The sequence below is a fragment of the Papaver somniferum genome, unplaced genomic scaffold (assembly GCF_003573695.1).
Source record: "Papaver somniferum cultivar HN1 unplaced genomic scaffold, ASM357369v1 unplaced-scaffold_114, whole genome shotgun sequence".
Lineage (NCBI taxonomy): Eukaryota > Viridiplantae > Streptophyta > Magnoliopsida > Ranunculales > Papaveraceae > Papaver > Papaver somniferum.
In genome coordinates, this window is record NW_020620381.1 from 918,318 (window position 1) to 930,108 (window position 11,791).

The following is an 11,791-nucleotide window of genomic DNA, read 5'->3' on the forward strand; positions in this document are numbered from 1 at the left end:
GACGAAAGTCAAAAGATGATCATATGAAAATCGCCTGGTAACATCTTACATGATATGTGTGAGAAAGTCATTTGATATAGACTCGAAATATTTCGTATTGATCATTCGATCACTTGAAAATTTCTTTGAAGCTAATAGTTTGTGTGTGACCGTTATTGTCGTCTTCCGAGAATGTTTTAGTGATTGAAATGGGAGTTTAGAACTACTAACCATGATTGGATATAGCACAGCATGCGTACTTGTAAGCTAACTGTTCCAAGTTATCCCAAGTCCGGGAACCATGATATGCATATCCGTATGCCTACTGGTTGGTTAATGAAAATCCTAGAACTTAATATGCATACCCATGTGCGTATTGTCGTAAAGTTCATGTCCGGAAATTCAACTGAGTTTGGAAGGTATGCGTACCCGTTCGTTTACTGGCGAACCCAAACTTAGTCCGGCCACTTAGGTATGCGTACGCTTTTGCATACTTGAAAAGGTTGTTTTAACTTTTGTTTGTTCATGAACTAATACATTTATAAAATTACTTTTGCAAACCATGGCTATAATGTTCATGAATTGATTCGAGTGATCAAAATCGATTTTGCTTCAATTGTGTCTTGTATACTTCTATGAGAATATAAACAATTGTAAACTCCAGAACTAGTTTCATATGAGTCATTCGAACTAGTTATGGTTAACAATTGTTGAGCCAACAAGGTGTACACGTTTAGGTCCGGTTACCCATATTTAAATGAAGCCACTTTTCATTTGTGTATAACAAACTAAGTTCGGTCTAAAGATTGAAAGATATTAGCTTGACTTCAATCAGGTTTTCATCTAACGGTGAATATTGAATACTATGCTACCAAGGTAACGTTGATTGCCAACCGTGATTTGAAGACTATATAAGGGAGAACTCTAGTAACTAGGAAACCTAATCCCCACACCTCCTGCGTAATACTATCTGCTACTAGAGTTGATTCTCGTTTAGCATTAGGTTTTTTCCAAAACCCCGTAGGTTAACGACTTGAAAAATTCATTGGGATTGTGAAGCCAGACCCAACTATTTTCTATGTAGTTGCGTGTTATGATCTTGTTGTTTTCTATCGTGATTGAGTACTATCTTCTCTAAGATTTTCTCGAGATTTAATCTTCGGTAGGCAAGATAAAAAGTAGTCACAAACATCTTCGTTTCATCGTTTAAGATTCCACAATATCTTGTTTCGCTACCATACAATTAAGATTATTTTGAGGTGATTGATATTACTAGGGTTTTCTTCGGGAATATATGTCTGGTGTATCAATTGGTTCCTGTTCACCTTGATTTTATCAAAAGACAGAAAAATCATAGGTATTTTTGTGCTAGAAAGATTTATCTATTCAATAGACTTTTTTGTGTGAGACGGATTATTTTAGTCTTCGACTTTGGGTCGTAACAACTCTTAGTTATGGGTAAGATCAGCTAAGGGAATCAAGTGCGTAGAGTCCTGCTGGGATTCAGAGGCATAAGGAACGCCAATGTATGTTGATGAGTGTGAGATTGGTTAGATATCAACTACATTCTAGTCTGAAGTTAACTTGGAGTAGGATAGTGTCTGTAACGGCTTAATACAGTGTGGTGTTCAAATCTGAACTAGATTCTAGGGTTTTTCAGCATTTGTGGTTTCCTCTTTAACAAAATTTCTGGTGTCTGTGTTATTTCTTTTTCGCATTATATTTTCTATATAATTGAAATATCACAGGTTGTGCGTAAGTTCAATCAATTATATAATCCAACCTTTGGTTGTTGATATAGATTGATTGACACTTGAACATTAGTCTTTGGTACCGTTCAAGTTGTTTCTTATAATAATCAGGTTCACGGATTTCTATCTGTTTGATTTGCTGATTATATTAATAAACAGATGTATAACTCTTTGATATATTTCTTGATTGAGCTCACTTTATTTGTTGGTGCTCTCATAATTATATTGAATTTAGTACATACAAATTGTCTAAACGAAATATTGGATCAAGTTGTTAGACCCCCGTTTTTTTAGAGTTAATCTATATAAACAGAACTTGTACAAGAATTGGCAAAAAGAGATAAATGTCGGTATACCTGATCACAAATTACGATAAGGGTGATATGAAAAATCAAAATAAAAAATCATAATTGATAGGAGAATTATAATTTTTTAAATCCACACTAAGCTTTCCTCCAAAATTGATTCCCCCTAACAACTTAATTATCAGATAGAATGAATGGCTAATTAATGTCTTAAACAACCAGATTATATGATCTGGTGTGGAAGGAAAAAAACTTAATCAAATGGGATACTGAGTTGATATGCTTATTTGGGCAATGATATAACAAGCATAATATGGATAGGGTTCATTAAGCTAATTCAATTAACTTATCAACAGGTGCATCGAATTGGCTCTTTTTCTGTCTCCTAAGAAATTTTTAGTTGCTTTCCTGCTGTGGTCTAATCTATTTTTTCAATGGCTTTTAAGCGCAGTTCCATTTTTTTTTATGATGAAATTTTCTCATGGCGCCTTGAAAATCCACCGGAAAAATCTACCACAATCAGGATTGATTCAAATCCGCGACAAGTAATTTTTCGAATGGAGTTTCAACGATCAGGATTGGTTTTGTTAACGATCTATTTCACCTAGTTTCTTAGCATGTTTAAAGGGGACGGTTTCGGTTGCAGCTACAATCACTCTAAAAAGTTATTCTTACTTAGATAGTCCAAGAGAAAGTGCTAGTATTTCTTGCCATATCTGCTCACCATGCAAGATTAGTGGGAAATTCCATTTAGCCCTAAGAATAATATATTAGACTGATTCAATTGTCTGTGTGGTACTTTATTAAAATACTAGGAGATGACCCATGTCGTAACGGCACGGGACTATGGATTGTTTTGGTGTTGGTTATATTTTTTTTCTTTTCTTGGGAGAATACCATTGGCTAAGCATGTGAGATTTGGGGGATTGATAATCTTTCTTACACTGAATTCGAACATTTGATCGATATTATTAACATCAGCACAAGCGGTTTTTTATTAATTGGTGATTAGAATGTCCATATATTGATGTACATTGATATGTATATGCAAAAAAGTAATTTTTTTGGTGGTTAAGATATCCAATGTAAGCATGTACACTGAACTCCACCCAGTTTCATTTATGATAATTGATATAACCATTTATTTACAGTTGTTGCAAATAATACCAACAAACTTGAAAACCTAAAGTCCCAAGCGGGAGCTCGTAAAAATTCCTAGTATGATGAAATTAACTTGTAAACTGCAGTTCAAATTAAAAATGCAGTTCAGTCGTCATTTTGTGCTAAAAAAATCAGTGCAATTTTTTTCGAAACTCAAAAAGTTTAATCTGAGCTGGGAACTCTTCTTTCATATCCTTAAAAACTGTTATATCTGCATTAATTTTTGGAACCGCTAATTGTTTTTAAAAATGAATATTGATTGTGTGCTCGTATCAATGTATAATTGGCATGTGGATTTTCAATCTACATTTTAGGAATTTGAAGAAGGGTGCAGATTAGTTCACATATTGATTTTACCTATGACATTGAGTTAGATTTTTAATGAGAATTTGTTTGGGAGTTATTCCTCTCATTTAATATCAAAACGTCACATTTATTCTAAATTAAACACCCATTAACTTAACTCTTAATTTAATCTTTATTTAATGTTAAATGGTTACTTTTTTCCTCACTATGTATAGATAATTTAAGATGGCCTTCTAAGATGATAATAAATACTCACTTTGTAAACCATCAAAATGTTATAAATATGAAGAGATATAATTTCAAGGTTTATATGATACAAAGAATTAAAAAAATAACAAATACAATCAAGAAACTTCCATTTGATACAAAAATGTATATGACTTTAATCCAACCAAGACTATGAAAATTTAAGAAATGTTACCAAAGTTAAGGGCATAACAATGAAACCGTCGTTTTCTTCATCATTTACTTTCACTCCATGTAAATCCTATGATTTTGGTCCGAAGAAATCAAAGGGATTAAAGTAAGAGTTAAGTTAATGGGGGGAGTTAATGGGAGGAATAAAAGTAACGGTTTGGCACTAAATGAGAAGAATAACTCCCAAATAAATGCACATTAAAAATCTAATTCATTGTCTTAGGTAAAAGAAATATGTGAATTAATTTGTAAGTCAATATGGACCATTTTTTATATGCAAGAAATGTAACTGAATAACTTAGATATGTGCCTCAATCTGGACCGTCAGACCATGAATCCATTGATGTTATATAAAAAATTAAAGAGAAAAGCTAACAACAAAAATCCATCTAAGAGTATTTACAGTTAAGAAATGCTATTTACTGACCCAAGTTAAGGACATCACAATGAAACAATTGTTTTCTTCGTCATTTATTTTAACTCCATGTAAATCCTATGATTTTGGCCTAAAGAAGTCAAAGTCTAATTGGACAATTCCCTGTCCGGGGAAAAAAATTGTGTAAAAAAAATAGAAATTAAATGGTATTGTATTAAAATAAACTAACATAAGAATGAAAATGAATAGATAGCAATCATATTTGATCAGTATCTTTTAACTGCAAATAAAACAACAAAATTGGGATAAAAAATATTGATGAAAAGAATCAAAGAGAAGCTAACTGGTCAAATACAATGTATGATCAATAACTTTTGACTGCATAACTGACATAGAACTTTGACGTGAGGATCCATGAATTCATTGACATTAACCAAAAAAATAAAGAGAAAAGCTAACGATAATTATCTTAATCAACCAAAACAATAGTGAATCATACCTTGCAAATAGAGTTGTGTAAAGGATGAACCTTTGGGAAAGAAATTTGATTATAAAAAAGATTAAATTAAAAGTTAAGTTAATGGGAGTAATAAGAGTAATTCCCAAATAAATAGACAATTCCCTTCTTAATATGCCTAAATGGGAGGAATAACTCCCTAATAAATGACATTAAATTAATGGACAATCAAATTAAATTCAATATCTTAGGTAAAATTAATATCATGTGAATTAATCTGTACACTTCTTTATATGCCTAAAATATAGATTTAAAATCTTAAATATGTAGCTCAATCTAGACAATTCTTTATATACTAGAAATGTAACTGAATAACTTAAATATGTTCCTAATTTTGGGCTGCTCTTTATATGTCCAAACTGTAGATCTCCGTCCAAATAGAAAAACACTATTGTACCTCATAATACAGATATATTATTGTTTGGTCCTAGAAATTATTGTTTGGTCCTAGGATGGACAATACCCAAGCGTGATGATGTCATGGATGATGTAATTGTCGTTTGGTAGTGGCAGAAATACCCTTTTGGTTTGGGACCATATATATATTCAATTATTGAGAGAGAATCAAATCATTTTCAAATTTATTTTATCTCTCTTATTTAGTTCTCTTCTTTATTTTTCAGATATACTTTCTCCTTCTTCTTCTTTTTTTCTCTACAGTGGAGATGATGGTGAAGACGATGAAGATGAAGATAAACTCTATTTTAATTTGGTTTTTGAAGACGATGACGATGGACATGAACTTTTTTTTTATTAGATTTTGAAGATGACGACAATCTAGTTTTTATTAGGTTTTTGAAGATGATGATGAACACGATGAAGGTGAACTCTGTTTTGATTTGCTGTTGCTGTTGGATGATGGAGATGATGAACACGATGAAGATGAGGATGATATGATGATGATTTTCGTTTAGATATATGTTTTTATCATTTGTTTGTTCTTTCGATCTGATGTTTGATGATTTAAGTTCTGTCGTGTGTTCATTTTTGCGAATGGACTCTACTTTTTGTTCATAATAATGAACTTTGATTAGATGTTCATCTGAAAGAATGAACTCTGATTTTTTTTCATTATAATGAACTTTGATTAGGTGTTCCTTCGATAGAATGAACTCTGTTTTCATATAGGTTTTTTTAGGTGTTCATTCAAAAGAATGAACTCTGTTTTCATACAGGCTTTACTAGTTGTTCATCTGAAAGAATGAACTCGGTTTTCATATAGGTTTTATTAGGTATTCATTTAAAAGAATGTACTCTTGTTTTTATATATAATAGTGGTGTGTTTGTTGTCTGTTATTTTGAAAGAATTAACTGTAATTTTTTTTTTTTAATAACATACTTTTTGTAGAATATAATGAAGCGTAATGAAGTTCGGAGAAAATAATAAAGTATAAAGTTACCATGAAACATGATGAACTCAAATAAACAAAAAGAATGATAGTCCATCAAACAGAATGAACTGCTACAAGTAAATAAGTAGGAATTAACACGGAAGGTTATTTTTATCTGTTTTATATTTTCAAATAATTATAGACCAAAAAGGAAATTTGTTTTCCCAAAAGACCAAACAAACTTGTGACCACCAAAAAAAAGGACCAAACGATTATTTCCCCACTTTATAACTTTATTTAAATTAGAAAAATATATGTTGAGTGCATACTACAACTTTATTTAGATATCTCTCTATATATAGTCATCTAGGTAGATGGTCCATTTTTCCTCTATTCCTCGAGCAAATTGGTATCCAGTTCCTTGGTAAAATCTTCCAACATTTTCATAAAGTTTGTCGGATCAGGGACATCTTCATTTGTTTTCTCATATCGTGCAGACCACTTCACAAGGCAATTATAGTTTCCTTCACTGTGTGCTGGAGTGACAGTAAGCGTGTTAGCAAAACTTGTGTAATCATCCTTGAGATGTCCTTCAGTAACTGTAAAAGTTATTGACATGTTTTTGTGGTCCACCGCAGTTACCCTCACTTTAGTTATGACGGAAGAAGGTTTATTATCTGTAATATCATTAATAAATTCGGCTAAGAATTACATATTTAGTTAACAAGAGTAATTAGATTTCAGAGAGTTAGAGACTTTACGTACCCAGTACATAGTCCCAAACATAAACACTTCCCACGCGAACTTCACCATTTCCAGGGAAAACTTGGACTTTGTGGACAGTTTGAGGTGCATATTTTTGGAGTTTGAGTGCATCACAAGTCATCATAGCGTAAAACTTCTCTGCACAGCACTTAGCTTTACATTCAGCCTCAAGTTTACGAATTTCAGCCATTAGTCTTTAAGACAACCTCAAGGTTACGTTGTTCAGTGAAGGGAATGAAATGTTGTTCGGTTATTTATAGCCCATATTTAATTATGCTTACGCGAATATGTCACTAAAAATATGATTCGATAATGATTAAAAATAGCATGTGTGGTCACAGCAGCTGCGTCTCCAAGGTGGTTAGTTCTTAATTGAGCTCTCTTATTGCGTAATGCACTAGCTAATTCTTCCCACTTCAGGTAGAATAGAAAGTCGTGTACGAGGTGAGTTTTGGATATATTCCAATCAATCCCTTCCCCTTCTATTTTTTCTTTATAAAAAGAGCCAGAATTTGTAATTCCAAGATAACCTAGTGGAACTGTTTTGGATATATTCCAATCAATCCCTTCCCCTTCTATTTTTCTTTATAAAAAGAGCTAGAATTTGTAATTCCATGATAACCCAGTGGAACTTAAGAAACTGTTGGAGAAAATGAGTTTAAGTGTTTTGGTTTTATAATCTTGGTGGATGGATTTTAGGACCTTTTGAGTCTCTAAGAGCAATTGCTCATTTATGAGTAAATGAAATATGACCTTTAGTTCCATATATGGTATAACTGAAGAGGATATTCACTATCTAACAATTCCATTATAGATAATTAGATAAACAATGTGTGCGGAAAGGAATATATGTTAACCAAGACTTATCTTTTTGGACAAAATATACTTTTGAATTATTTCCTACACAAATTTAAAATCAAAAATAATTTGGCTAAATGTCGTGCATGTTTAGAGGGCATCTGACCCATGCAACATTATTTTGTTACCAAGTTTAAATTATGATGACATATTTTCGACATTGATTTGTTTCCAAAAATCAAAATATATTGACATAGTTTCGAGTTAATGCCATAGTTGTTTTATGTCCGTTTTATTCTTTATGGGCTTGCATGGCGCAAGGAATTGATTCTCCATAAATTGCATTTATCGCACCTCTCCCATTTTTGCTATACAAGAAACTTGAAATTCTCATTTCAATTTATGTCCAGAAGAAGTTATTATCCTTCTTCTTTTCGTCTCTCTCCCTCATGTGGTTTTTATTTCTGTGCCATTGCTACTAAGATCGTAAGAGTGGGAAAGTACTGTAGTGCTAACAGTATTTGCAACGTGCATTTTTATCTTGGATACGACTTCACCACAGGGTATAGGCATCACTCATTCTTGAGGTGTACTGGTGAACTATCGTGTTAAGGACAACTTGATGATCAAGTTAGTCCATCCTCTGTTTGTTGATTCCATTGAGTATTTATTTAAGCTTTTCAGAAATTTTATGCAGCAAAAACTTAATCAAATCAGGTACTGTTTTGATATCCTTCTGTGTTTGTAAGGTTTCTAAAGTACTAACAGAATATAAAATCGAAATTGAGAACTACCGATAAACTCATTTTTCAGATTTTTTTTGACCGTGAAACTCACGGGCGGAGGAAAACTTCCCATGCGCACCCATTTTCTGGGTTAAAATTCCCCTCACACCCGTATTTTCTAAAATTATTTCTTCGCTTCTTTTTACTCGTTTTTTATTTATATTTGCGACTTCTTTGTTCCTTCGTCCTCTCTTTCTTATGATTACCTTTTTTTGCCGAGAGAACATGGTGAATCTAATCAAAGATAATCTTGTTGTTGTCGTTAATTAATATGATTTTTGGAAGAAGATTCAAATTCTATTTTTAGGTTTTAAATCTGTGAACTTATATCAATTTTCAATGTGTAGAGATGATTCAATAGTTTTCTAGATCTAATTCCATCTTTTTTGCGTGAAGTTATTATGATTTCGTTGCGTTTAGGTTTGGTTTTCCTAAGGTTATTGAGAATAAACCCCATATTGTTTGAAACTGCAATTATGATTTGAAGAACTAGGCTTTATGGTTAGGTTTGAAGAAAGGTAATGGTCTTGGTGGGCGTATGAATGTATGCGTGATGTCCTGAATTTGTTATTTGAGTTGAAGGGAAGATAAGAAGTAACAAGAAGATGATGATGTTATGGCTAAGAGGAGTTCAAGGATAAGAAAACCGAGAAGAACGAAGAAGAAGATGATGACGCTGTTATGATTGCATAACCTGGCATGCAGTCGATAAAATGTGCATAACTTGTTATCTAGTCTAGAAAAATGATGCATAACACATTATCCAACATCTGTTTTATTAGCCGTGAAATTGAAAAATTGTTGCATAATCATTTACGCATCGAGAAAATAGATTCATAACCTGATATGCATCCAAAAATATGGCTGAAAAATGCATTATGCATCGAGAAAGTAGAAAGTAGATGCATAACCTGATATGCATCCAAAAAAACAGTTGCATAATGCATTATGCATCAATTTTTTTGTATCCACTAAAAGCAACCAAAAAAATGTTTACATATATTGTTATAGATGCATAACTTATTATGCAGCGAGAAAATGGTTTCATAATTCATTATACATCTGTTTTTTCTGTTGGATTCATGCACATACAACGTTTTAGTGGATGCATAACCAAAATAATAGATGCATGAAAAAAATATGGTTGCATAACATGTTATGCATCTTTTGTGGTGTATGCATATTATATTATGCATCTTTTTTGGAGGCTGCATAGCGGAAGTGTAGTGAATTGTCGAAATTTTAGCCTAAAATGATTATCACTTCCAATTTTTTATGAAAAACAAAAATTTGATATTGTTGTTTCTACTCTTTGTGTAGATGTCTTTAAAAGCTTTTCAAAATTACAAGGCGCGATTTTTTAGACATGTTATATATTACTCGCTCCGTCCCACTATTAAGTGACCTATTTACTTTTGGATTTTGTCCCACTATTAAGTGACTTATATCACTAAACAAGGAGATATTTCTAAAATTATCCTTTTAATTGATTATAAGAAATATGCATAATTTTATAGGTATGTTTATATTCGTTACGTAGGTGTTTTAAAATGCTTTTCAGTGGTATAAAGTTTGCGAACATCCGTGGTGTAGTTTGAGAGATAAATCATTTCAAAATTTCATTAATTATTATCCATAAGGGTATAATTGTAAAAATTACTTAAAAATCTCTTTTTCCTTACTTTCCTTAAAAATTGTGCAAACTTCAACTAGGTCACTTAATAGCGGGACGAAGGAAGTAGTTTTCTAACCAAGTATACCCCCGAAAAAAAAAGGATACAAAACAAGTCATGTGGTGATTTTTAATAATGTTATACATTAGTTTCCTAACTAATTATACCCCTGAAATTAAAGGAATACATAACAAGTTATGTGGCGATTTTTAATATTTTTAGATAAATTTGGGTGCCACGGAATCTAAAAATAATCGTAGACCAGAATGACAACAAAAAAAAATATATTGTTTTGGGTTGTAACTGAATTTCCGCGCACCGAAATCCTCCATACATTAGATTTCTCATGGGTACTAGGATAAGGAGAAAACCCGACTAACCCAAACCATGACACAACCCTCATTTTTATAGAACCATTTTTTTGGGGACTGCTCCCTTTTTGGTGGGGGACTACTTTGGGTGGATAATGGAAATAAATTTGGGTCACCCCTTGTCCTAATTTTTTGTTAATATCAAAAAAACCCTTGGTAATCAAATTAGTGTTAGTGTAATGGTTTCTTAGTGTTAGTGTAATAATTAGTTAGTGATTAGTGAGTTAATAATATGATAGGTTTGTTAGAATCAGAATTATTGAGAGAAAGAAGAAGAAGAAGAAGAAAAGATGAACAAAAAGAGGGGTATATCCAAAAAATCTTATATTGAGTTTTGTAAATATGATTTGAGTGATTCATGTGATGATAGCTCCTCAACCGAATCAAAAAATCTCCTAATGTATTTGTCAATCTTCATAAAGATCCGGATATAAGTTATTTTTTAGATGATGAATGCATGCTTCCCCAAACTCAATGTGACGAACCAAATGAAGGATTTTATCAACCACAACCAGAAGATGAAGTTATGGGTACTCAGGTATGGCTCAAATTTAGTTAATGTAGCTTGAATTGGGCAAAAAATTGGCAAAATCGGAAATTTCAGGAAAAAAATTTCGGTTAGGTCAAAGTGGTTCGGTTACCTAACCTGCCTTGCGATGTAACCGAACTGTTCTGTATGTACAGTTCGGTTACTTCGTTCAGAAGACGCAGGTAACCGAACTTCATTTTAATGGAGGTTTTTTAGAGTTCGGTTATGTATTTTCAGAAAACGTTGCCGAACTATTTGGTACAAATTATACAGATAATATTTTCGGCTAGATCGCATATAAGCTAGGTTGCATGTGATCCAATACCAATGGAAAATCAACCTTCCCCAGTAGATATTTTGTACGATGACATATTCCATCACTACATGAATGATTTGGTATTCAAAAACCCGGAAGAGGCAAAGAGTTGGGCTAGACAACATGCACAAAAAGACATGTGCGTATTAGTTTTTGAATGGGAAAGAAAGCAAAACACGGTTTGAAATGGTTTGTGAGAGAAGAGGTGATCCCGATAAAAGCCACAAGAGGAAGGGTTATGTTTATAAAGGAAAGACGAATAGGAAGAACAAAACTTTCTCAAAGAAGATTAATTTCCCACTCAAGCTATCATTTAATCATAACAAAGCTTTGGGTGGATGGGTTCTCTACAGGGTTATGGAGGGCCGTCATAACCACCCTCGTCAGGAGCATCTTGAAGGACATTTCATG

General features: G+C 32.5%; 1 protein-coding gene across 1 annotated transcript; it reads right to left on the minus strand.

Moving 5' to 3' along the window:
• Positions 1-6,404: 6,404 nt before the first annotated feature.
• LOC113328646 (MLP-like protein 43) lies at positions 6,405-7,124 on the minus strand. Its single transcript, XM_026575690.1, has 2 exons — positions 6,909-7,124; positions 6,405-6,820 (listed from the first exon to the last, which is right to left on the minus strand). Exons 1-2 carry the CDS (start codon positions 7,096-7,098, stop codon positions 6,534-6,536), a joined length of 477 nt encoding a protein of 158 aa, XP_026431475.1. The 5' UTR covers positions 7,099-7,124; the 3' UTR covers positions 6,405-6,533.
• Between the last annotated feature and the right edge of the window lie 4,667 nt (positions 7,125-11,791).